This window comes from Phyllobates terribilis, unplaced genomic scaffold (assembly GCF_046119375.1).
Source record: "Phyllobates terribilis strain yellow unplaced genomic scaffold, ASM4611937v1 Scaffold_4__5_contigs__length_816908805, whole genome shotgun sequence".
Taxonomy (NCBI): Eukaryota; Metazoa; Chordata; class Amphibia; order Anura; family Dendrobatidae; genus Phyllobates; species Phyllobates terribilis.
Genome location: NW_027362764.1, coordinates 80,472,842 through 80,500,675, shown reverse-complemented (window position 1 = coordinate 80,500,675; position 27,834 = coordinate 80,472,842). Strand labels below are relative to the sequence as shown.

At 45.1% G+C, this 27,834-nt stretch overlaps 2 protein-coding genes across 4 annotated transcripts in view; one reads left to right on the top strand and one right to left on the bottom strand.

Moving 5' to 3' along the window:
* Positions 1-132: 132 nt before the first annotated feature.
* On the bottom strand, positions 133-27,814 carry PDSS1 (decaprenyl diphosphate synthase subunit 1). 2 transcript variants are annotated; one of them, XM_073677544.1, is made up of 11 exons: positions 27,567-27,814; positions 20,609-20,658; positions 19,109-19,244; positions 17,510-17,640; positions 17,276-17,417; positions 9,525-9,636; positions 8,616-8,725; positions 5,791-5,871; positions 5,407-5,520; positions 3,282-3,362; positions 133-2,167 (listed from the first exon to the last, which is right to left on the bottom strand). In XM_073677544.1, exons 1-11 carry the CDS (start codon positions 27,705-27,707, stop codon positions 2,027-2,029), a joined length of 1,239 nt encoding a protein of 412 aa, XP_073533645.1. In that variant the 5' UTR covers positions 27,708-27,814; the 3' UTR covers positions 133-2,026. The 2 variants fall into 2 exon arrangements, with proteins under 2 accessions (XP_073533645.1, XP_073533644.1); XM_073677543.1 differs by having other exon boundaries at positions 134-2,167; positions 20,609-20,709; positions 27,567-27,813.
* LOC141265018 (protein adenylyltransferase SelO-like) overlaps positions 27,786-27,834 on the top strand; it is a 45,328-nt gene continuing 45,279 nt past the window's right edge. Inside the window, exon 1 of one of the 2 annotated variants that reach the window (XM_073677538.1) lies at positions 27,786-27,833. The gene's annotated coding sequence lies outside the window, so the exon portion shown is untranslated. The remainder of the gene's footprint in view (position 27,834) is intronic. The other variant, XM_073677539.1, reaches the window with a different exon arrangement.

Below are 27,834 nucleotides of genomic sequence, written 5' to 3'. Positions count from 1 at the left end.
ACCGCTGTCACTATGAGTGGTTGTAACCATGGATACCTAAGCTACTGCAATGCCCTGCACATGGGGTAAGCGACATAAGGAATCCGAAGAACTATACTACATTTCTAATTGGAGGTATTTGTGAATATTATTATTATACCTACTACATATTGGGATAGGAATACCCCTCCTTTAACAATATCTGTAAATACCAGGTCTTATGAAGCTGATGACAGTTACCAGGAAAAATAAACCAATCATGCAAGTAGGTCCTGGCAGAGAAGGGCGTCAGCTTCAGGTGCTGTACCTGTCACTAGGTCGTGTACCCGCTAAGTGATCAGTAGCATTGCTGGCGTCAAGAGGTCACGTAAAAGCTAGTGCAGGCAAAAAGGGAAAAAGTTACCAATAACAATCACCACATTTTCAGTTCCTGCCCAGAAAATAAAAGATGGAGTTTGATTGTTATGGGTAATTGCTCCACTTTTCGCTTGCAGGAGCTTAAAGCATAAGTAATGTCCCGTATTCTTAAAAGGGTTGTCTACTGTATATAAACCCTCTTGGCTCCTTTCATATCAGCTGAAGTAATGACAGATATCCATCTAAAACGGCGAGCAGCACCAGTCACATACATGTGAGACCCATAGTTCTGGCCCGATTATTGGAATGTCGTCGGTGCCGATCTCTTTATCCTGAGAATTTTCCTTCCGAAGGCTTCCTGAACATCAACCAGGACTAAAGTCTTAACCATTAAAGAAGCACTGCTCCTCCTCCTCCCATCAAACTTTTTATCCTCTTCATATATTGCAGTCATCTTATTATATCACACTGTGTACTTACAATTACTCATTTTTCCTTTCTACCCGGCTAATTATTCTCTACGTAGAAACAAGAGGTCAATTTTCCCTTTATTTGTCACAAGTCACTGCAAAAGTCCCTGACAAGGGGAGGCGCTGAGCATCTGGGTCAGGAATTGAAGAGGGGGGTGATAAATGCTGAGACCAAAGACTTCTTGTTTCTACACAGATCGGAGAAAAGAGAAGAATTATCTGGGTAGAAAGGCAAAATGAGCAATAGTAAGTGCACAGTGCTATATAATATGATGACTGCAATATATTAAGAGGATAAACATTTTGCTGGGAGGACTACTTCTTTCACTTAGACATGTAGTTTTGGTTCAGTTTCTACATTTTTTTTTTGACCAAAAGGTCTGGAAAAATAAATATATCTAGGATTATTTGATAACAGTGGCTGAAATAACATGGAGTAGTGACATATGCAAAGGAAAGGTCATTATTAGATCGTGGGGTCTGGCGCCCCATCTTATCAGCTGTTGCCAGCTCTGGTAGCAGACAGAGTTCAGAATCTGGTAACCGCTGATTGTGGGGTCGACCACACTCCGACCACACTCCGACCACACTCCCTCTCCTGGTCTAAGCAGAGGTAAGGAGTATCAAACTAATGGAAAACCTTTTTAGCATAGGCGCCTGTATTCAGATTAGACGATTAACTACAGCCATTATCACCCCCCCAACACACACTCACTTTGGAGGATTAATTTGATTTTTCCTAAATTTGGAATATTTTTTACATAAGCAGATTATCTGGGATTCGGATGTTATTTTATATTGTGTGATTGTCCCTGCACAGCCTGTAATAATACCCCTCCAGTTAAACTTTGAGGCATAACAACGAGTCGATGCCAATTCTGCCACTTCATCAATTGTGATAATATTGGTATTTCATTCATTGTTAGAATAAAAATAAATAACTTTGCTTCAAGTTTCAGAATAGATTTTATCCCCTTGTAAATCTATCCCCCCCCCCCCTCTCGTTCAGACATAATATAATGACTTCCACTGATAAAATCTAACCATAAAAAAAAAATAATACAGTACTGTCATAGTGAAAGGCATAATAAACATCTTGAATAAATTTCTTGAAAGTCTTTTTGGTGGCCTGCACGGGAAACAAAACCGGCTGTGTTTCGGTGAGTGTTGCTTGAGGCACTTATTTGGTGGTAGCTGCCTGGTTCAGTCCCAGTTCTCCGTCATTTGTCCCTCGTCAGCACGGTTTCTGTCAACTGGATGAGGGCGTCTCTTTCGGGGGACGGCTGCAGCTTGCTGATCTCACGGATTGCTTCACTACAGTAGCGCTGGGCGAGGTAGGTGGTTTGGTGGACGCCATCACTCTGGTTGGTGGAAAGAAAAAAAAAAAAAAAAAAGTTACTCATCACAGTTGGTGCTCCACATACATCTACAGTTTTGCAGGTAGCCACCACATTAGTTTAATCCGTAAGGAAGCCTTTAAAAGGGACAGATTAATCCAAACTAAAGTCAACCAAACATGTCAATCCCAGAGGAATCGTCCGACAGTCTAATATTTATGGTGGCCCCCGACAGATTACGTTAAAGGAAGAGAAGGATCTGGCCTGCTGAATTTCAATGTCTGAAACTTAAAAGTCACTGCCAGAGGAGCCTGGCGGCAGCTCTGTCACGTGGAGCGCATGAATGGTCATCTGAGCAAAGCACCCCTGTGTGTGAGAATATTTGCAATCACCATTTTTATGAATAAATCCAAATATGTGCATGCACCACTAACAGGATAAGACCTCAGGGACGCAGATATATCACACAGATGTGCTCATCACTCTAAGTGCTCGTTACTCGAGTTTGCCGAGGGTCCTCGGGTATGCACCGAGTATCGCGGGTGCTCGAGTGATACGTTCGAGTCCCCGCACCTGCAAGATTTGTGGCTGGGGCCAGCCCCAGATGTTTTATGGTTGTCTAACAGCCACAAAACATGCGGCCACAGGGACTCCAACATGTCACTGGAGCACCAGCGATACTCTGTGTATACCCGAGAACCCTTTGCAAACTCGAGTAACGAGCACTTGCGTTCATCACTGCACAGATGTAATACAGTGCATACAGTCTGCTTCTGGTTTTTAGCATAATCCATTATATGACGGTATTTTACCCAAGTGCAATGGAGGAAACCACTGCACTACAGCACATGCAGACTTGTAGACTAACATGGGCTGGTAAAGATTGTGTGCCCCTTTATGTGGTTCACTTACACAGCTTTGCGTAAATAGCCCCTCATATAAAAGGAGCTCTTCCACTACCAACAGGTGTATTTCTGTTTACACCGCTCACTGACATTTATGTGTAGGCTCCTTTTTATTCACCCCTGGTAAAGTTAGCAAATTGCCCAGAACGTCAGCAGCAGGTAGAGGTGAATGCATCAGTACAATTACTAAAGATGGCGTTTGTCCACTTGTCTCCGATGTGAGCGGCTCTTACCTGTCGGACATACTGCCGCGCTAGTTCAACATCTCCCGGGGAAGTGAATCTCCTCATTATCATAGCGTTCAATTCAGGGAACTGCAAGCACAGGACACATTGGTAGCAATCATTAAACCATTCCACAAAACACTGGGAAATCACAGTAAATGTATGAAATCAGCAGAACTAGCTTTAGGATTTTCCTGCACTCCTGTGTTATACTTTATGTAAAAAAAAAAAAAAAGTTTCTTAAATCAAAATTAAAATATATGGAATAAAAAACAAACTACATTCTCCTTGTCGGTGACTGGACTGACTTTACTTCTACATTTCCAGGAGGAATAACAGAGGAATTTGTCAATCGTACACTTGTATTTACTAGATTCCCCGCGCTGTTGGATCGAACATTTGCATCTAGATTTAGTAGGAACACTTGAGGTCAGTCGTGGCATTTGGTATAGGAGCGCAGAAATAGAAGGGCACAATTTATTTCACATTATAGAGCGGAAAAAAGTCATTCTGAAGCTTATACAATGGGGAAAAGAAGTATTTGATACACTGCCAATTTTGCAAGTTTTCCCACCTACAGATGAGAGGTGTGTAATTTTTATCATAGGTACACTTCACCTGTGAGAGACAGAATCTTAAAAAAAAATCCAGAAAATCGCATTGTATGATTTTTATATATTTCATACAATAAAATGCTAATTATTTGGTCACCTACCAACCAGCACAAATTCTGGCTCTCACAGACCTGTTAGTGTAGAGAAGAAAAACTCATTACCAGTATTAATTGCACCTGTTTGAACTCATTACCTGTATAAAAGACACCTGTCCACACACAATCACACTCCAACCTCTCCACCATGGCCAAGACCAAAGAGCTGTCTAAGGACACCAGGGACAAAATTGTAGACCTGCACAAGGCTGGGATGGGCTACAGGACAATAGGCAAGCAGCTTGTTGAGAAGGCAACAACTGTTGGCGCAATTATTCAAAAACAGAAGAAACACAAGATGACTGTCAATCTTCCTCGGTCTGGGGCTCCATGCAAGATCTCGCCTCGTGGGGCAAGGATGATTCGGAGAAAGGTCAGGAATCAGCCCAGAACTACACGGGAGGCAGCTTCAATGACCTGAAGAGAGCTGGGACCACAGTCTCAAACATTACCGTTAGTAACACTACGCCGTCATGTATTAAAACCCTGCCGAACACGCAAGGTCCCCCTGCTCATACCAGCACATGTCCAGGCCTGTTTGAAGTTCACCAATGACCATCTGGATGATCCAGAGGAGGCATGGGAGAAGGTCATGTGGTCAGATGAGACCAAAATACAACTTTTTTGTATCAACTCCACTCGCTGTGCTTGGAGGAAGAAGGATTAGTACAACCCCAAGAACACCATTTCAACCGTGAAGCATGGTGGAGGAACATCATACTTTGGGGGTGCTTTTCTGCAAAGGGGACAGGACGAGTGCAGCGTATTGAAGGGAGGATGGATGGAGTCATGTATCGCGAGATTTTGGCCAACAATCTCCTTCCCTCAGTAAGAGCATTGAAGATAGGTTGTGGCTGGGTCTTGCAGCAAGACAATGACCCGAAATACACAGCCATGGCAACTAAGGAGTGGCTCCGTAAGAAGAATTTCAAGGTCTGGGAGTGGCCTAGCCAGTCTCCAGACTTGAACCCAATAAAAAAATGTTTGGAGGGAGCTGAAACCCAATGTTGCCCAGTGACAGCCCTGAAACCTAGAAGATCTGTATTGAAGAGTGGGCAAAATCCCTGCGAAAGTGTGTGCAAACTTGGTCAAGAACTACAGGAAACATCTGACCTCTAATTACAAACAAAAGGTTTCTGTACCAAATATTAAGTTCTGTTTTTCTATTCTATCAGATACTTATGTCATGCAATAAAATGCTAATTAATTAATTATGTAAAAATCATACAATGTGATTTTCTGTTTTTTATTTTTAGATTCGGTCTCTCACAGTTGAAGTGTACCTACGATAAATATTACAGACCGCTCCATTCTTTGTAGGTGTATCAAATACTTATTATCCCCACTATAGTTCTACACGATTGTATAGAAAATAATGTCAGGTAGACACAGACTTATTGAAAGGCTTATTCTCTGGGACATTACCTGTTGACATGCAAATAAAACTGGACCAGTGGCTAATCCTAATTTCAGATCTGCGGCTGCAGGTTTTCCCAACTGATCGGCACAAGAAGTAAAATCCAACACATCATCGATGAGCTATGTGATGGGAGGAAGAACCAAAAACTTTGTGAGGTTAGAAATAACTTTTAAAAAGTAGGAAGTTTTAGGCCATTTAGAAACATGCATTAAAAAGATTTTATGAAGAGCGAAAGCTATTCCCTCATCCATAGGTTAGGTTGGGGGTAACTGGGACCCCCACCGATCCAGAGAACAGGACATAGACAATGCATAGAAGAGAGGTGGACATGCTCGACCTCTACTCTAATCATATTTATTATGCATTGGAGGAAATACGGAGAGGACTACCTGGAAGGCTATCCCGATGTTCTTCCCATACTGGTATGCAATCTCATGGACTGTAGGATCGGGACAGGCCAAGATGGACACCTGAAATTACAGAGAAATCCACTAAGTACCTGTAATTAACATTTTTTTGCTTCAACAACACAGACCATACTTTTACACAACACCAAATCCCTCTACACTTTTTAAATATGGCTCCCATAATTCGATATGGTGCTAATCCCAAGAATATGAAAAAATAATAATATCACATGACAACTGGTTACAAAGGTAAGATGGCTACCACGCCAATACAGACAGGTAATAAAGCAATTGTGGACTTGCATCTGTCAGCAATGAGGATACTGAATGCTCAAGTGACTTCAGAATAGATAAGGAACAATACTATTTCTGGCATTATAGGACTTGTGTCCCGCATTTTCCCTCTCCAGCCTTTCAGCTGTCGCTGATCTTTTAATGGCTATGATGAAAAAAAAGCAAGAGGGATTCTTGTTCTGTTGTCTATGTACTACAACAACATGGAGGACATTATATAGCCGTACAGAGCAGTGTAGCTGTGAATCCAGCTCTGGGGTGATATAAACCCTTCATAAAAATTTGCAGCACAGGTTGTGTGTGTGTCTATGCCTCTCTTTCTCACTCTGCTTTTTCTCCCTCCCCTCTTCAAGGACTTCAATTAGGCAGCTGTAATCTGATCCCTCAGTGATCTGGCAGTACATGTCATTTTTTTGAAGCACCTGTAATCTCATCTCTCAGTGATCTGGCAGTACATGTGTTTTTTTTTTTTTTTGTGATGCAGCTGTAGTCTGATCCCTCAGTGATCTGGCAGTACATGTGGTTTTCACAGATTAATTTGAGCGTTTTTTTGGAGGGAACGAGAAAGTTCACGAGGCAGGAGTGAGAGAAGACATGGCTCATAAGTAAATGAAGAAGCATATTTCTCTGACAAGATGGCAGTGGCTATTTAAGAAATCGGGTCTTCTTCAGATACTTCTTATGTAAAGAAATTAGTATCTTCAAAAAAATGGAGGGGGTCAGCACTTTCATGTCATAACTAGTGATGAGTGAGCGTGCTAGTTTAACCCTTTCACTGAGCATGCTCGAGTGCTTACTGAATATATTCGGCATATTATGTTCGATTCTCTGCGTTTGCATGATTTACAGCTGTTAGGCTGTGTGTCCATTATGCGTTTTTTAAGAGTTTCCGCAGCGGCAATTCCGCCGCAGAATTGCTTAAAAACCGCTTGGTAGAAGGCCTGCCATGTTCTCCAATGATAATCCACATGTGCTGTGCACATGCTGCGGAAATTTCCGGTGCGGATTATCAATGCAGAAAAATCCGCAGCACTACCCAATTATTTTGCGGAATAGCGGTGTTTTAGCCGCCATTCACTTGCATTGGACCGAATGACATCCGCATGACTACACGTGCACATGCGGATATCATGCGGTTCAATGCGCGGATGGTACCCGGGTCTGGAGAAGAGGAGACTCTCCTCCAGACCCGGGTACCATAGTACCTGTAGTTAAAAAAAAAAAGTTAAAATAATAATAAAAAAAAAACACACTCACCTTTCTGGCGCCCCCCGATCTCATCTGAGCGGTGCTGCTGTCTCCTTGGCTTCCAGAGGTGGTCTGCAAGGACCTTCCGTGACGTCATTTAGTCATGTGACGTTCACGCGACCGCTGACGTCAGTGGTCAGGTGATGGTCGCGTGACCATCACATGACTAAATGACGTCATGGAAGGTCCTTTTTTAGACCACCGGGAGCTGCTGAAGATACCGGACGGATCGCTAAGGAGACCGGGGGCCATCTGAAGGAGAGTATAATTTTTTTTTTATTATTTTTTTTTTTTTTACTATTGACGCTGCATTTGTAGCATCGTAACTTGGTCACACTATATAAATCCATGCAATCGGCATGGATTTATATAGTGTGACCAAGTTGTCAAGCACTTTGCAAGTGATGCTAAAATCGCTTGGAAAGCGCTTGACAACCCGCATGCAAAATTGCATGTTAAAAACGCTTCACTTACGCTTCTACCTGGCAGAAAAAAACGCATGTAAAATCTGCATGCGTTTTTTTCTGCCAGGGAGATGCAGAAACGCTCAGGAAAAGCGTAGACGGCTTCAACATATGCAAGGATTGCCTGTTTGTTAGGGAATCCTCACATGTGTTGAGGCTAACAGACATAAATCATGCAGATGCAAAGACTCGAACATAATAGACGAGCATGCCGAAGATACTCGGTAAGCACCCGAGCATGCTCCGTTAAACGCTTGCTCATCACTAGTCATAACTTTACAGTTGTCTACAGGCAGAAGGAATCAATGAATGGACTGTACTGTATATACCACGAAAAAAACAAAACAATTCTGAATCACTTATTCTTAGAACTTTGTGGTGTTGCTCTGTTATTCCTCCTGGAAAAGACACGGTAATGGCACAAAGCAGAATACTAAGAAACAATGAACCAGAACTGAGCAAACGCAAGTATTTATGGAAACGGATATGTCTGAGGGATGGGGGGCAGGATAGGTACATTTAAAGTGGGATGATGCAGCAATGATCAATAATAAAAACAAACACTATTTACTGATATTACTAACAATGATAGAAAATAGCATGCATAAAGATCTGTAGGGGAGATTTGTCATGACTGCAAATATGGAGGAACTTTATATACTATTGTGTGGGCATCTTAGAGAGTGTATTTCGCTGGGCACGATAAACATGTATGGTGCAATTACCCTAGTACTGGAAATGAGACTGATTACACGCGAGCTGACGCTGCATTTAGCTATAAGAAATGCGGAACGTACATACTGCTTTACAGCTGTTGGCGATCAGACTCGCCGTCTTCTTAAAGGTCTTTTCGAGGTAGTGAGCGAAGCGTTCATTTTCATTCTCTTTGGAGCCCAACTGAAGAAATTCACCTGAGATAACACAAGAGAACCAAGATTAAGGCATGGCCAGATATCCCGAGATTATACATAAAGCATTATGCCATGGCTACATGCAAGGTGGAAATCTCGGCCTCGGGCACCATTAAAGCTTGGCTACATTAGGGAAAATTTATATCTATCAAGTTAATAACGTATCCTCTATTCATAGGATAGGGTATTACTTATTCGTATCTGGGAGTCTAAGAACAGGCCAGTCTGAATGGAGCAGATGTCGAGCTCCGCCACTCCGATCACTCTCTATGGGATTCCCAGAGATAGTCGAGGGCTATGGTCAGCTAGATCCCATAGAGAATGAATGAAGTGGAGGTGGGCATGCTCGACATCTGCTCCAATCAGACGGGGCTCCCATTTCTCTGGATCTTAATGGTCCCTGCAGTCAGACAACCATCTATCAGTAAGTTATCCCCCAATCCATCTATAAGGGACATCTTACAAATCCTTTAAGTATTACATGGTGGCCAAATCCTCTGGACGTGGAGCTGCTTTTTTCTACTAGAGGTGATCCCAAAAAAGGAGGAATCCCTCCCGCATAATATCTCAAACTGGAGAACCACTTTAACATATAGGGGATTTTCTAATTTCTTACTACTTACAGCAGATCAGTCCCTTAGTAGTCAGAGCAGGTCTTCCTTCAACTCCTCAGTATTCACAGCATGCCCCCTTTCCTCTAGTAATCACAAGGTCAGTCCCCCCAATCCTAAATACCATTTTAAACAAAATTTTGCCTTATGAAAAACATTAATTATATAAACGTATCTTTCATACTAACCACGTACTAAATCTTCGATGACCTGAGATAACACAGAAATTACATTGGCATTTCCAATTCGAGCCAGGGCCACAGAGGCTGCAGACAATATGTAATCGCCTGCCAGGACGGCCTACAACAAAAACACAAGGAGCATTAACACAGGTGTGACATTAAATCGTGTCAGTCTGTCTGTGTGCAATCAGTATAGAATCGTATATAGAAGCTGCACCACAATCCTGGCAGGCACGGTCAGCTATGGATTCTGGTCTGTTATGAAAAGATCCTAGTTACTTACCGGTAACGGGATTTTACAGAGCCCATGACAGCACCACCTGAGAGAGGGTATCTGCCCACCAAGGACAGGAACCTACTGAACAAAAAGGCGGTAACTCTCTTCCGCATCAGTTTTTGTTTCAGAGCATGAGAGGGCCTCTGAAAAATAGGTTAGTACACAACTACCACCAAAACATTTCTTTATAAAACACTCTTAGACGTGCACACCGTAAGTGATAGAAAGGAGGGAATTAATAGGGTGCTGTCATGGGCTCTTCCTCCAAAAGGACAGATCAGTATAAGAGGATAGTTCAAGACGGTAACGCTTGTAGAATGTAGAGGGGGATGACCAAGTTGCAGCCTAAGGGTATGTGCACACGATGCAGAAATGCTCAGGATTTTTTCCTGAGCGTTTCTGCATCTCTCTGGCAGGAAAAAACGCATGCGGATTGTACATGCGGTTTCCTGCCAGGGACATGCGGATGTGAAGCGTTCTTCACTTTCATTTCCGCATGCGGGTTGACAAGCGCTTCCCAAGCGATTTTAGCATCACTTGGAAAGTGCTTGTCAACTTCACACTATATAATCCATGCAACCGGCATGGATTTATATAGTGTGTGATGTCAAAAAATAAAAAATAAATCTATACTTTACCCTCTGATGGCCCCCGGTGTCCGGCTTCATCGGTCCCGGCTGCCGGCAGTGAAGACTGTAGGACCTTCCGACGTCAGCGTCACGTGACCCGTCACATGACTCTGACGTCAGCGAAGGTCCTTCATTCAACCGCGAAGTGCGCGGGAAGCCGGCAGGACACAGCGCGGGCCGTCAGAAGGTGAGAATATATATATTTTTTATTTTATTCTTTTTTTTTTAATGGTACCTGGGTCTGGATGAGAGTCCTCTCATCCACACCCGGGTACCATCCGCACATTAGACCGCATGAAAAGCGCATCAACATATACAGTGATGCGGATTCCATGCGGTCTAATGCAAGTCAATGGCGGCAAAAGAGCAGCGTTTCGGCAAAATTAATTGACATGCTGCGGATTTTTGACCGCAGCGTTTACGCTGCGGAAAAATCCGCATCATGGGCACAGCACATGCGGATTTCCATTGGGGAAAATTGCTGCCCTTCTACCATGCGTTTTTCATGCGTTTCCGCAACTGCAAAAACGCAGCGGAAACGCATGAAAAACGCATCGTGTGAACTCAGCCTTACATATGATGTCGATGGGCACATCCACCTTCTCAGTCCAGGAAGCAGCTACAGCCCTGGTGGAGTGGGTCTTCAGGTTCTCTGGAACTGGCAGATTGCTAGAGGAGTACGCTAAATCAATGGTGTCCCTGACCCATCTAGCTATGGTCCCCCTTGTAACCTTAAGCCCTTTTCTAGCCCCCTGAAATGAGATGAACAAGGCGTCACTTTTCCTCCAGGCCTTCATCACCTCCAAATACTGGGCTAATACCCTCTTTACATCTAGAGTGTGAAGCTTTTGTTCCTCTGAATTTCTAGGATCAGGATATTAGGAAGGGAGAGTAATTACTTGTGTCCTATGGAATTTGGAGGCTACTTTTGGAAGATAAGACCAGACCCGGCCTAAGGTTACTCTATCCATACACACTTGAGTGAACAGATGGTTTACTGATCGTGCGTGCAGATCACTAACCCTACGGGTTGACGTTAGTGCTACCAACATGACTGTTTTCAAGGTGAGAATTTTCTCCGAAACCTTCTCTAAGGGCTCAAAGGGAGGCTTGGTTAGCGCCTCTAGAACCAAATTAAGGTCCCATGGAGGCATCCTTGGAGTAGGAATGGGTCTAGATCTACTGCAAGCTTTAATGAATCTGATGATCCACCTATTTGCTGCCAAGTTGCAATTATATAGTGCCCCCAGAGCTGATACTTGTACCCTAAGGGTACTGGTGGCTAACCCCATGCTTAAGCCCTTCTGAAGGAACTCCAGGATGGTCCCAACAGGAACCCTTCCTTTGTCTACCTCGGGTCAGTCTGCCAGAAATTTAGCCCAGGTTCTGCCATAGATCCTAGTAGTCACCGGCTTCCAGTAGAGTAGCAACTAGACTTGGAGAAAATCCCTCCTGTGTTAATAGTGACCTTTCAAAATCCAGGCCGTCAAATGCAGGCCCGATCTTTGGGGATGGAAGACTGGGCCCTGCCTGAGGAGATCTGGGGTGTCCGGGAGGACCCATGGTTCTGCTTGGGACATTCTCTTCATCCAAGTGAACCATGGTCTCTTGGGCCAAAACGAGGCGATCAATATAACCCTCGCCTGTTTTTCCTCGGATCTTCCTCAGGATAGTAGAAATCAGTATTAAAGGGGGAAAGGCATAGGCCAGGGTAAAGTTCCAGGAAATTTGCAGCGCAACCACAGCAAAAGGCTTCTCCTTTGGATTCAGGGAGCAAAAGATTTTGGTTTTTTGATTGCGTTTGTTTGCAAACAGATCTATCTGAGGTTGTCCCCATCGGCCGACAATCTGCTAGAATACCGCTGGATTCAATTCCCATTCTCCTTGTTTCAAGATTTGCCGACTTAGAAAATCGGCTCTTACGTTCTCTTCTCCTCTTATACGCAGCGCTGAGAGCATGAATAGATGACTCCCCGCAAAATGAAGGATCTGATGAGAGGAAGGGATCTTGTTCCCCCCTGACGATTGGATGTCCGACAATATCCGGATGTGTTGACCCTGAAGAAGAGAACTGAACTCTACTACCGCGTTTCTGACTGCCAACAGCTCCCTCATGTTGGAGGAGAGACCCGTCTCGCTGTCTGACCAGAGGCCCTGTATTGAATGATCTCTCAGGTGAGCTCCCCAGCCCTCTGCACTTGCGTCTGTCGTAATCGTATCTGACACCTGGAAAGACCAAGGAACCCCCAGAGATAGATTTACCGGATTCATCCACCAATCCAGCGAGTTGATTACCAAACTTGAAAGGGATATTCTTCCATCCAGGTGACCTCTGAGCCGTCTGTCTGCTGTCAGGATCTCCTGCTGTAGACGTCTGGAATGAAACTGGGCCCACTCTACTGCTGGGATACAAGATGTCATTGTACCCAATAGACACATTGCATTTCTCAGGGTCATGGATGGATTGCTGATTACACGTGAGATGAGGGAACTGATCTTCAATTTCTTGTCCTCTGGCAGAAGACAAGTCTGGTTTTCTGAGCGTAAAATGAGACCCAAAAAGGACTGAACCTTTTTTGGTTCTAGTCTCGATTTTTCTAAATTTAAAATCCATCCCAAACCATTTAGACTGGCCATGACTTCTGCCAGAGCCAGTGCACAGAGTTGTTTTGATCTGCCCACCACTAAAAAATCGTCCACGTAAGGAATGACTAGGATATCCTTCTCCCTTAGATGTGCTGTGACTTCCAGGATAATCTTTGTGAAAACCCTTGGAGCCATGGAGATGCCAAAGGGAAGAGCTGCAAATTGAAAATGCTTCATGTGCTTGCCGAACTGTACAAGCTACCCTCAGAAACTGTTGGTGTGCAGGAAAGATTGGGACGTGGTAGTAAGCGTCCTTCAAATCGAGGAAGCACATGTAACACTCAGTAAACAACATCTTTATGGCCAATTTTATTGACTCCATCTTGAATGGCCTGTAAATTAAATGGTCGTTCAGCTTCTTCAAGTTGACCATGGTTCTGAAGGAGCCATCCGGTTTCTTTATTAGGAAGAGAGTTGTGTAAAACTCTCCCTTGCTCGGGTACTGGTGTTTCTACTAGAACCCCCTTCACAACCAGAGCGAGTACTTCCTGCTGTAGGGCCATCTGTTCTCTTAGGCCTCAGGGACCTGAAATCCTGACGGTGTCTCTGGGAATGGCTTTGAACCATCTTCAGCCCCCTCCCGATTATCCCTAAAATCCAGGCGCTGGACGAGATCTTTTCCCAGGCAGGAAGAAAGTGGGACAACCTTCCTCCTACCTGGAGAGGCCCGTCACTTAGTGGCTTTTTCACTCTCGAAGGATGGACCCCGAACATGAAGCCTCTGTTATTCGGCTTCCGGTCTCTCCAACAACTTTGGTCTCTGGAAAATTTGCTCCGATTACATTTCCTCTTCCGAAAGGTGCTTTTATATCGGGGAAAAGTTACAGTAGGAAACGAGTGTTTCTTGTCCGCGGTCTTATCCAGGAATTCATCTAAGGCCTTTCCGAAAAGAAAGTCTCCTTCACATGGGATTGAGCAGAGTTTAGATTTTGACTGCACATCCCCTGGCCAGCTCTTGAGCCATAATGCCCTACGGGCTACATTGGAAAGGTTTGCTGACCTGGCAGCCAGCCTCACAATCTGCCGATGCATCCGCAAGGAATGCAGCCGCCCCCTGCATAAGAAGAATACCTGACAGAATCTTATCCCTAGGGACATTCCCTTTAATCTGGTCCTCTAATTGCTGTAGCCAGATCATCATAGACCTGGCAGTGCAGGTGGCCGCCACTGCCGGTTTCAGGACCCCTGGGAGTCCTCAGCAGGCCTGTTTTAGAAAAGACTCTGCCTTTTTATTGAGCGGATCTTTGAGGGCCCCTAAATCCTCAAAAGGCAGTGTGGATCTTTTCGAGGACTTCGAGATGGCCACATCAATTTTAGGGGTTTTGTCCCACTTAGCTGCGTCCTCCTCTTCAAAAGGGTATCTCCGCTTAGAAGAAGGCGGCAGCTGGCCTTTCCTCTCTGTTTTTTTCCACTCCCTATCTATGAGAGTCTTGATCCTCTCGTTAACTGGGAAGGTGCGTCTCTTCTGATCTAAGCCCCCGAACATGACATGCTGAACTGTTCTGGGAGTCTTGGCATCGGCAATACCCATGGTTACTCTAATAGCCTTGACTAATCTTTCAGTATTGTCAACCGAAAAACATGGCCTACCCCCTCCATCATCATCTGAAGACTCCGATGAAGACGATGACGAGAGGTCAGAGGGGGAAGGAAATTCCCTCGCGATACGGGACTCTGATTCTTCTGAGCCCGAGGTAACCCGTTTCTGCTTTCTCCTCTTACGTGAGGTCAAGTTCTTTAAGGAATCCCTGACATCCGTCTGGATTAAGGTTTCTAAATCCATAGAAAAGCTAGGGGACTCTTCAGCTATAGTTTTCTGGATACATCCAGAGCACAACTTCTTAGCGTAGGAGTTGGGAAGGCTAAGTTTACATAACGCACACTCTTTATTCTTAGAACTACTCTTTAGGTTCCTACCAACCAGAAAGAAACGAAAAAAGAGAAAAAAAAAAAGAGAAAAAAACAGAGAAGAGCACATTACTAAGGTGAACTTGGACGAAGATCACTCACCACACTGCCGTTCAGACTAGGGTACCGGAGGCGGTGGTTGCCGTTCACATGAACGCTCCCATCTGGCGGAGGTGGACTCTCGAGATTTCTTCTGACCGGTTTTGCCGGTACTTGCACGACCAGCACTGCTGTGGCTCTGATGATGGGAAGACTCCCGTTGCTCCGGTTGTCTCACATTTTGCTTAAGCTGTTTAGGCGGCTGTGGCTGCTGCTGTTCCTCCTGCTGCGGTGGTGACAGCTGCTGCACAGGTGACTGAGGCTCCTCACTCATGATGACGGGGATGCAGACATCACCATCTTGACTGCTTCCCATCTTTTTAAAGCATATGGGGGCTCCACCTCCTTTGGGCCCCTCCCCTTCCGGCAGCAGCGTTCTCTCCCCATAATATATTATATTTAATATATATATTTTTTTCCCTCTCTCTTAGTCAGCTGGTGTACGACGCAGGATCCCACCTGCGCATGCGGAGACCCAGCGGCTCCCGGCGCGCTTGCGAACGGGGATGTGTCATGGTGATCGCACCCTGCGCATGTGCAGACCCGGGCTTCCGGCGCACTCATGCCAGGGCGCAACGCAGCCCCGCGCGTGCGCAGCCCGGACTTCCAGCGTGCTACACGACCTGCAAGTGCGCAGACCCGGAAGGCCTGCCTGCCGGCGCGCTCAGCCACGGACCTCCGTGAGTGCGCAATCCCGGCCACAGGACCCGGCGCATGCGGGAGAGGAGCCCAGAAGGCGCCCTCCCCCCCCCCGGCCTGCAGATCCAGGCACCAGCAAGATGGGACTGAGAATAGAGGTCCCATATGCTGCATCGATCCCGGGATCCACGCTCCAGACCCCACGATCAGGTAGACGAGGCACCACCTAGAGAGGCTCCCATAAGGCTACGTGCCCACTATGCGTTTTTCAAGCGTTTTTTTTTTCCCCCCGCGGAATTTCCGCAGCGAAAACTCTTAAAAATCGCTTGGTAATACGTGCCCCATGGTCCCCAATGATAATCCGCATGTGCTATGACCATGCTGCGGAAATTTCCGCTGCGGATTATCATTGCGGAAAAATACGCAGGATGTCCATTAATTTTGCGGACACGCAGCGTAATCGCCGCCATTGACTTGCATTGGACCACGTGACATCCGCATCACAGCATCTGCACATGCGGATATCACACGGTTCAATGAACGGATGGTACCCAGGTCTGGAAGAGAGGAGACTCTCATCCAGTCCTGGGTATCATAGAACCTGTTAAAAAAAAAAAAAAAAGATTATACTTACCTTCCGATGTCCTACCTGTGTTTTCTCCCCTCCGTCTGGTCTGCTGTATGGGTCGCGGTGTTGTGAAGGACCTGCCATGACGTCATTGAGTCATGTGACCTGTCACATGACCCAATGACGTCACCGCAGGTCCTTCACACCACCGCAATCTGGCCAAGACACCGGACACAGCAGAGAAAACACCGGGAGGACATTGGAAGGAGAGTATAATCTTTATTTTTTACCATTCTTATTCTTTTTTTTTAACTAACTTGGTCACACTACTATAAATCCATGCCGGTTCCATGGATTTATATAGTGTGAACAAGTTGCCAAGCACTTTCCAAGTGATGCTAAAATCGCTTGGAAAAGCGCTTGATAACCCGCATGCAGAAATGCATGCAAAGACGCTTGACAAACGCTTCTACCTGGCGGGAAAAACGCATGTAAAAAACGCATGCGTTTTTTCCTGCCAGGGAGGAGCGGAAACAATATGCAGCATTTCTGCATCATGGGCACATAGCCCAAAGGACAGGAACCAAAACTGATGCGGAAGAGAGGTACCGCCTTTTTATTCAGTAGGTTCCTGTCCTTGGTGGGTGGATACCCTCTCTCAGGTGGTGCTGTCATGGGAGAAGGGGAAAATGCACAATGACCCAACATATGTGTATGACCAGAATCTCTTCCATAATGATTCATATAATAGGTTGCTGCAGCTGCAATGAATGCAAATTCTCCAGAGCTGCACTCAACATGCAGAAGGCAATCTCCATGCTTTGCATGTATTCGGCTATGAGTAGCTCCCATCATGTACCGCACTGTATCTGCTGCCAATAAATAGTATCCGTGCACATATACATGGGTAATACCAGCGGATCGCCATTATCACATGTAAAGCATATCATGCCATGATGGTGGTCCTCGATCCCCTATAAGCCCTGCTTACCTTTCGTTCACCCCATATCTGGTTGACTGTCTTCTTTCCCCTCCGTGAGTTGGCGCCGTCGATGACGTCGTCGTGCACCAGACTTGCCGTGTGGATCATTTCGGCAATGACGGCGATAGATCGCTGGCCGGGGTGCATTTCCCTGTAGGATTACATAACTCTGTTAGGGACTTTATAATTAGCAGATCCTCACACCCCGCCCCCCCACCACGACGATGTTGGTGCCGAACTTACCGACATTTGTTATAATGGATGTTGCAGGCTCGTGCCATTAACACCACCAGCATCGGTCTCAGTGCTTTTCCTTTCCCATCAAAATAATATTCGCACATTTCCCTCAGCTCCTGTGTTGTCATAAACAGCTCCTGTCATTAGGAAGACGAAAAGATGACGATGGAGGCCACATCATTGCCCTGCATGTGGTGCAGCTATACGAGCGAGGACTATGCTGCACATAGGACCACTGCTGCTGTGTACACTCCTACATGTACTGATACACCGCCCCTCGTAGTCACAAAACCTACCCTTCTCCCCCAATAGACACCAGAACACCCCCGAGACGTCAGCGCCGGCTTCATCCCAATTCCCTAGCAGTCACCACATGTCCCCTACTAGTCACAGCAGACCCCATTACTAGTCATAACAGATCCTCTTACTTTCCCACTAATCACACAATACCACCCCCTATTAGTCAGTACAAAACTTAATCCAATTTCCCAGCATCTAGTCATCACGTCCCTAATAGTCACAGGAGACTCAACTACTAGTCATAACTGCCAAGACCAACCCCACATAGTCAGGGCAGGCCTTAAAGGGTTTGTCCGCTTTTGGAAAATCTTGCAATCAGTGAGCCCAGCCTCTGTGCACAGAACGGCCCGTTCAGAGTTGCTGAGATCACTGCCTGCCGCTGTCGATGTGACGTCAGCACAGCATCCAATACCAGACACCATAGCAGGGGCAGAGACTCCGCGCTGGGGACTGGGAGTAAAGTTTTTTTTTTTTTAATAAACTGAACCCAGGTACCAATATTTTCTCAAAAGGGACAACTCCTTTAATCCAGTTCCCCAGCAATCAGAGTATCCCCCCCATCACATCCCCAATATTCATAGCAGAAACGCCTCTTCTACTATAAGCCCCCAATCTTCAGCAGGGTGTCTTAACAGGACTCCCCATCCCACTGTCACATCTACCCACTCCACGCTCCCGAAAAATGTCCTCAGCTGTCAGGAAGCTAGGTACGAGCAGCTCATCTTCTTCCATCAGTCTCTGCTAACATGAGGGGCACACAACCCCGGATATTATCTCCCCGTGAGGCCCAGAGGCTCTCAACTATATTTAATTCACAGGAGTATAGAAAAGGCCAAGCTTCTTACACAAGATAGGATATCGCCATGAGGCAAAATGGCCGAGGTGTGGGATGGATGAGGCACATTGATGCCTATGATGTGGGGGTGTAGACAGATGCTATCCCATAATTGTTAGTCCTCTTTATCTTCTTCCCCCTTCTGCGAATTGTATCCTCCGTTATTCTAGAACTGCTCTGAAAAGGATTCTCTCTGGAATGTTGGGATTTAGGTTTAGAGAATTGAAGTTGAGATGCTTAGCCTGTGTTTTATACTATGGAATTATTATGTCATTTATGTGATTTGAAAAATGGAAAATCTGTAATTGGAATTTTTCAAAAAAAAAAAAAAAAAGATTTTATTTAAAAAAAATAAATAAAAATAAAATAAATCCCCTGTGCAGCTTTCTTAGTGGCCATGGTTTTGTTAAATGATTAGAGATGAGCTGTATGAGTGTCGCACATCTAGTGTAATACACAGGATAAATCACCTTCTTGATATCCTCGTACAGAGTCGTCAAATCGCTGCTCCCGAGTTTGAACGGATCCTTGTATTTGGCCTCGCTGTTGGTTTTGCTATAGCAGCACGCTGTGCCAGAAGAATACAGGAGTCTGGATTGTGGCCGGCTGAGAATATAAAGAGAAAAAAAGACAAAATAATTAGAGGCAGTGTCAGATTAGAGAAGGGGTTTTTGATTGCTTGGTATCTAATTTTTCTGGAGAGATACAGCAATCAAAAGACTACAATTCTGATTGATTTTTTTTTCCGAGCAGATTTGTTGCAAAACCTGTAGGGTTTCCTGACTCCAGGAAAGAGAATCCTGAAGCCTCATGCACACGTTGCTTATTTTTGGCCTGCAGATTTTAATCTGCAGCCTGTCAATTGTTTCAGCGTTTTTTTCGCTGCAGATGTCACCCATACTTAGGCTATGTTCACACATTATGGTTTTTTCAGCGGTTTTTGATGCAAGTTTTCAGCTGCCTTTTGCAATACCAGCAAAGTCTAGGAGAAACCATAATTTTCTGTTCACACATCATGGGTTTTTTTTGGTCAGGATTTTATGCCTTGCATGTTTTTTTTTTGAAAATAGAGCATGTCCCTTCTTTCAGCGTTTTTTTCTCCCATAGGAAGTAATGGGTGGTGAAAAAAAAAAACGCATCAAAATTTGTATCAGCGTTTTTTGATGCCAAAATAGAATGGGTTTTTTTTTTCCACAGAACTTTATGAACATGCATAAAAAGACAGAAGGACAGTGAAAACACAAAACAAAAAACACCAAAATCCTGAACAAAATACCCTGGAAGATCAGGTTTTGCAGCAGATTAGTGACACAAAAATCATAGGTTATGCTTATATATCATATCATGAGGAATGGGGAAAAATCTGGATCAATAATGCTAGTTTTTGAAGCTGCGTTTTCCTGCCAAGAGATGCAGAAATGGCACAGAAATTTCTGCACCAAATACTTAACACGTGCACGTACCCTTACAATGTGTGCCTTTTGGATTTAGCTTTTTTTTATACTTTGATGGACATAATGATACAGATTTTTATTTATTTTTGGATTGTGAAAAAGGTGGTGATTCAGATTTTTGTTTTTCTTTTTATTAATATTTTTGAAACTTCCCCCCCTACTTTTAGTGCCCTAAGAGGGTGACTGCTTGTTCTAGATCCTCCAATACTTCGGTATCGCAGTATATAGTAAAAAGCATTCTCTCTACGAAGCACAGGAGCACCAAGATGGCAGGAGAAGCCCCCTGGCCACCATATCCATACCCCCCCCCCCCCCAGAAAGGGGTTGATCATACACACTTCTCCCCTATATACCCAGACAGGTACATTTGCCATTTTGTGACTAGCACTGTGCCGGCGTCACCACCGTGCGCTGGGGACAATAGGGGCGGCTGGGAATAGGGGCACATATCCCAATAATTACCTAGACTAACGTTTTTTTTGGGGATATAAGACACGAGAAGTGATTTGCACTTACCACATTATTGTGCTCATCGAGCTTCTAAATAACATTGGCTTCCAATGGGCCTGCAAAAGAAGAAAGGTGGTATCATGACTGTCACGCACCCCTCCGAAGCCCTACAGGGGAAAAAAGAAAATCAATTACCAATTATAAACTCTTCAACTGTCATGTAACTGGAAAGAAGTCTTCTAGGCTGACAAATCTATCAGGGGTCCATCAGCAGCTGACATTATATAGGACTCTGCATTGTGCCGTTCCTCAGTTATTCCTCTGGGCAATGTATAAATAAATTGACAACGGTTGTTACCATTCTTGCCAGTCAGGTTCATCGTGACAGTCTGGAACTGGTTAGACATTAATAGCATGTGTTGGGACTCATGCCTTTAACAATTTTTGGCTAGATTTGCAGGAGGAATAAACAGAGGAATGGCTCGCCATAAGATTTCCACCAATATATGATCAATAATTGTTATTTCAGTGAGAATACAGACATGACAGGGTAGCTGTAATACATTACTGATCTCATACGGATCCCAAAATACAGTCTGTATTATACTCCAGAGTTGAACTCATTCTTATGCCAGTTATTACAGTCAGCCATTCTGTGAGATTATTGTCAGACCAATCCCAAAAAGCAGTGGGATTTTTATTCTTCCCGACATCAGATTACTGTGCGTTTTCTGCACTTTCCATAAGGCAAACACTGGAGCAAGTCCTGAGCCAGCAAGGAATGCTGGGAGATTGCAGCTCTGGACTATCATATAGGTCCATAAAGCATGAGATCGCTGCCATGATTTTGTGTCTTCCTAAAAATGACGGAATGGAGGTCAGAGCCGACAGACATTGTGAATGGATCTGTCGAGGTTCAATTCAAATCCCATTTTTTGGGGTCTTCGGACAGTCTTAAACACAATGAGATCCCTGTGTTTGCCTTCTGTACATGGAGGACACTAATAACCGGCTGTAAGGATTATCAGGAATACTACACCTCCGCCTATAGATACGGTAATTCTGAGGTTAGAGTCTACACATGCCCTTACTCAAGGACAGGACACAGATCTGTCACACGTACAGTCTACACGGGTGGAAGAAGCGATCATGTGAACCCTTTGGGGTCATAAAATCTGTTATTTATTACAGTTACAGCATTGTGGGGAAGATTTTAGAAAAACCTCATACAGAGAAAATCCACAGCAGAAACAAAAATTGTGCTGCAGATTTCGCTCCCTGCAATGCAGATCTTGGCTGCTCTAACTGTAAAGAATCCTTTATTATAGAGAAAGCGCTTTATTTCCTATGCTCTGCTAGACTGAGCAGTCAGTCCTTGCTTGACTGGAGAATGGCACATGTGCTGCCACTCCACATGGCCAAGGGCAGAAATGTAAGGGCCCCGCAGCGAGCATGCACGACCTCCGCACCTTCACAAAAGACCTGAGATCCAATATTAGTGACTGGCGAGGGTCTCAGTGGCACTTACCACCTATCCAGGGGTTTGATAATATTTTGCCATTACCAGAATATCCCTTTAATATCTGAATATCACCTAATTGATGGGAGTTCTTGGAATAAAAAAAAAGCAGCCCAATATTTTTTCGCCTTTCATAGTAAGAGACCACCTATCTCATTTATTGACCTAGTAGCCCACTCTTGTACCCTCTCCAGCTCTCCTTTACCCCTTTTACAAAGTGCAGCTTAAAACTTGTATGTAAGATGTGGTCTTACAAGGGACTCAAAACAGCAATATCACCCTTGAATCCAGATTTTCTTAGGTCCCATTCAGACGCTTTTTTTTTTTTCTTCTTCTTCTTCTTTTAAGTACATTGTTCTATACTTACTTTCATAGACAGAACATGCACCCATTATAGTTTAAGAGGTCATTGCACAGCGATGCATGTCGCATTAGTAACAGCAATGCACTTGGCAGAATACAAGAAATCATCGCACGGCAATCAGTTCTGATGAAGGTCCAATTTTAGGACCGAAACGTTAACCATTTGGATTGCCGTTAAAAATTGTGCTTCATTCACTGCAATTTCAGTGCCAAGAGAAAACACAAAAAGAGGGAAGTCTGAATGAAGCCTTAAACCCAAGTGAGGACATTTAGGTAATAAATGGGTGCGAGGACGGGAGCTGCACCCAGGACATAGTATACAGGGCAATAAACACTGTGCACAGGATTATAAGCAGCGCTGACGCTCCTGGGGCAGAGGTAACGAAGAGTCACATCAGCCTGTGATCAATGCACATCACCCAGGTCTTCTCATTCATTCCAGATAGACAGGATCAGGGACCACGACCCGGTGACCATCGCTGTCACAGACTCTTAGACAAGTGATGTCACACATAGGAATAATGATCTCATCCTAAACAGACGCATCTCTATAGAAATCATTGGAAAATGTGCACAAGTGACAGCGACAAGACATGAACTGCAAAACCCATTCATAGACGAACATGTAATGTCCGGCAGTGCAGAGCACCAAGGGAGATAGGGTGCCCTATTATATTACACAGTACAGAGCACAAACTGCAGAGCCGGGTGCAGCACACACAGGAAACATGGCAGCAGCTAAGATGCAGCATAGCAAGAAGTGCAGAACATGAGGGAATTGTCAGAGAAGGTGCAGATTGCACAATCAGAGAATAAATGGAAGTACAATAGTTAAGTAGATGAGACAGAGCCCACACACACTGCGGTACACTACATGCAGAGGGCGGGCGCGCGCACACACTGCGGTACACTACATGCAGAGGGCGGGCGCGCGCACACTGCGGTACACTACATACAGAGGGCGGGCGCGCGCACACACTGTGGTACATTACATACAGAGGGCGGGCGCGCGCACACACACTGCGGTACATTACATACAGAGGGCGGGCGCGCGCACACACTGCGGTACATTACATACAGAGGGCGGGCGCGCGCGCACACACTGCGGTACATTACATACAGAGGGCGGGCGCGCGCGCACACACTGCGGTACATTACATACAGAGGGCGGGCGCGCGCGCACACACTGCGGTACATTACATACAGAGGGCGGGCGCGCGCGCACACACTGCGGTACATTACATACAGAGGGCGGGCGCGCGCGCACACACTGCGGTACATCACATACAGAGGGCGGGCGCGCGCGCGCACACACTGCGGTACATCACATACAGAGGGCGGGCGCGCGCGCACACACTGCGGTACATCACATACAGAGGGCGGGCGCGCGCGCACACACTGCGGTACATCACATACAGAGGGCGGGCGCGCGCGCACACACTGCGGTACATTACATACAGAGGGCGGGCGCGCGCGCACACACTGCGGTACATTACATACAGAGGGCGGGCGCGCGCGCACACACTGCGGTACATTACATACAGAGGGCGGGCGCGCGCGCACACACTGCGGTACATTACATACAGAGGGCGGGCGCGCGCGCACACACTGCGGTACATTACATACAGAGGGCGGGCGCGCGCGCGCACACTGCGGTACATTACATACAGAGGGCGGGCGCGCGCGCACACACTGCGGTACATTACATACAGAGGGCGGGCGCGCGCACACACTGCGGTACATTACATACAGAGGGCGGGCGCGCGCGCACACACTGCGGTACATTACATACAGAGCGCACACAATGGTACATTATATACAGAGCGCACACACTGCGGTACATTATATACAGTGCACACACAGTGGTGCATTACATACAGAGCGCACAGTGGTGCATTATATACAGAGAGCACACACAGTGGTACATTACATACAGAGCGCACACACAGTAGTACATTATATACAGTGAGCACACACAGTGGTACATTATATACAGAGAGCACACACAGTGGTACATTATATAGAGCACACACACTGCGGTACATTACATACAGTGCACACACAGTAGTACATTATATACAGTGCACACAGTGGTACATTATATATACAGTGCACACACAGTGGTACATTACATACAGTGCACACACAGTAGTACATTACATACAGTGCACACAGTGGTACATTACATACAGTGCACACAGTGGTACATTACATACAGTGCACACAGTGGTACATTACATACAGTGCACACAGTGGTACATTACATACAGTGCACACAGTGGTACATTATATACAGTGCACACAGTGGTACATTATATACAGTGCACACAGTAGTACATTACATACAGTGCGCACACAGTGGTACATTACATACAGTGCACACAGTGGTACATTACATACAGTGCACACAGTGGTACATTACATACAGTGCACACAGTGGTACATTACATACAGTGCACACAGTAGTACATTATATACAGAGAGCACACACAGTGGTACATTATATAGAGCACACACACTGCGGTACATTACATACAGTGCACACAGTAGTACATTATATACAGAGCGCACACAGTGGTACATTACATACAGTGCACACACAGTGGTACATTATATACAGTGCACACAGTAGTACATTATATACAGTGCACACAGTGGTACATTATATATACAGTGCACACAGTAGTACATTATATACAGAGAGCACACACAGTGGTACATTATATACAGAGCGCACACAGTGGTACATTATATACAGAGCGCACACAGTGGTACATTATATACAGTGCACACACAGTGGTACATTATATACAGAGCGCACACAGTAGTACATTACATACAGTGCATTATATACAGTGCACACAGTAGTACATTATATACAGAGCGCACACAGTGGTGCATTATATACAGAGAGCACACACAGTGGTACATTACATACAGAGCGCACACACAGTAGTACATTATATACAGTGAGCACACACAGTGGTACATTATATACAGAGAGCACACACAGTGGTACATTATATAGAGCACACACACTGCGGTACATTACATACAGTGCACACACAGTAGTACATTATATACAGTGCACACAGTGGTACATTATATATACAGTGCACACACAGTGGTACATTACATACAGTGCACACACAGTAGTACATTACATACAGTGCACACAGTGGTACATTACATACAGTGCACACAGTGGTACATTACATACAGTGCACACAGTGGTACATTACATACAGTGCACACAGTGGTACATTACATACAGTGCACACAGTGGTACATTACATACAGTGCACACAGTGGTACATTATATACAGTGCACACAGTGGTACATTATATACAGTGCACACAGTAGTACATTACATACAGTGCGCACACAGTGGTACATTACATACAGTGCACACAGTGGTACATTACATACAGTGCACACAGTGGTACATTACATACAGTGCACACAGTGGTACATTACATACAGTGCACACAGTAGTACATTATATACAGAGAGCACACACAGTGGTACATTATATAGAGCACACACACTGCGGTACATTACATACAGTGCACACAGTAGTACATTATATACAGAGCGCACACAGTGGTACATTACATACAGTGCACACACAGTGGTACATTATATACAGTGCACACAGTAGTACATTATATACAGTGCACACAGTGGTACATTATATATACAGTGCACACAGTAGTACATTATATACAGAGAGCACACACAGTGGTACATTATATACAGAGCGCACACAGTGGTACATTATATACAGAGCGCACACAGTGGTACATTATATACAGTGCACACACAGTGGTACATTATATACAGAGCGCACACAGTAGTACATTACATACAGTGCATTATATACAGTGCACACAGTAGTACATTATATACAGAGCGCATACAGTGGTACATTATATACAGTGCACACAGTGGTACATTACATACAGTGCACACACAGTGGTACATTATATACAGTGCACACAGTAGTACATTATATACAGAGCGCACACAGTGGTACATTATATACAGAGAGCACACACAGTAGTACATTATATACAGTGCACACAGTGGTACATTATATATACAGTGCACACAGTAGTACATTATATACAGAGCGCACACAGTGGTACATTATATACAGAGCGCACACAGTGGTACATTACATACAGTGCACACACAGTGGTACATTACATACAGTGCACACAGTAGTACATTATATACAGAGCGCACACAGTAGTACATTACATACAGTGCACACACAGTGGTACATTACATACAGTGCACACAGTAGTACATTATATACAGAGCGCACACAGTGGTACATTACATACAGTGCACACACAGTGGTACATTATATACAGTGCACACACAGTGGTACATTACATACAGTGCACACACAGTGGTACATTATATACAGAGCGCACACAGTAGTACATTACATACAGTGCACACACAGTGGTACATTATATACAGAGCGCACACAGTAGTACATTACATACAGTGCACACACAGTGGTACATTACATACAGTGCACACACAGTGGTACATTATATACAGAGCGCACACAGTAGTACATTATATACAGAGCGCACACAGTAGTACATTATATACAGAGCGCACACAGTAGTACATTACATACAGTGCACACACAGTGGTACATTATATACAGTGCACACAGTAGTACATTATATACAGAGCGCACACAGTGGTACATTACATACAGTGCACACACAGTGGTACATTATATACAGTGCACACAGTAGTACATTACATACAGTGCACACACAGTGGTACATTATATACAGTGCACACAGTAGTACATTACATACAGTGCACACACAGTGGTACATTATATACAGAGCGCACACAGTAGTACATTACATACAGTGCACACACAGTGGTACATTATATACAGTGCACACAGTAGTACATTACATACAGTGCACACACAGTGGTACATTATATACAGTGCACACAGTAGTACATTATATACAGAGCGCACACAGTGGTACATTATATACAGTGCACACAGTAGTACTCAGCTGCTCGCCATCTATGAATGGAGCCGCACACAGCAGCATGGTCTCTGCCGGTGTCACTGTGACCTTCCCCCTTGTCCTCACCTTCCCTGCCGCAGCTCTCCCTCCTCCTGCTGCCGCTCTGCTCCAGCCTCCTGCTTGGCCGCTGTGCACACCTCGTATTCCGGGCAGGGCAACCGCATGATGTGCACAGCACCGTATCCTCCAACCCCAGCCTCCGCTCATTATCAGCCTTCACCGCCAGCAGCCGGCGCCCGACAAATGTCTAGCCCCGCCCCCTGATCACTTGCCCCAGAACCGGACGTGACAAGCCGGAAATCGGAAATGCCCGGTCGGCCATTTTTACTGAGGG

Bases quoted from the DNA above. Each gene is read 5' to 3' on its own strand.
- PDSS1 (XM_073677543.1), bottom strand. From the start codon at position 27,707: ATGAGCGGAGGCTGGGGTTGGAGGATACGGTGCTGTGCACATCATGCG. The intron at 17,418-17,509 runs GTAAGTTCGGCA...GTAATCCTACAG, and splicing joins ATCCATTATAACAAATGTCG to GGAAATGCACCCCGGCCAGC. The intron at 5,521-5,790 runs GTAGTCCTCTCC...CCCATCACATAG, and splicing joins ACATCGGGATAGCCTTCCAG to CTCATCGATGATGTGTTGGA.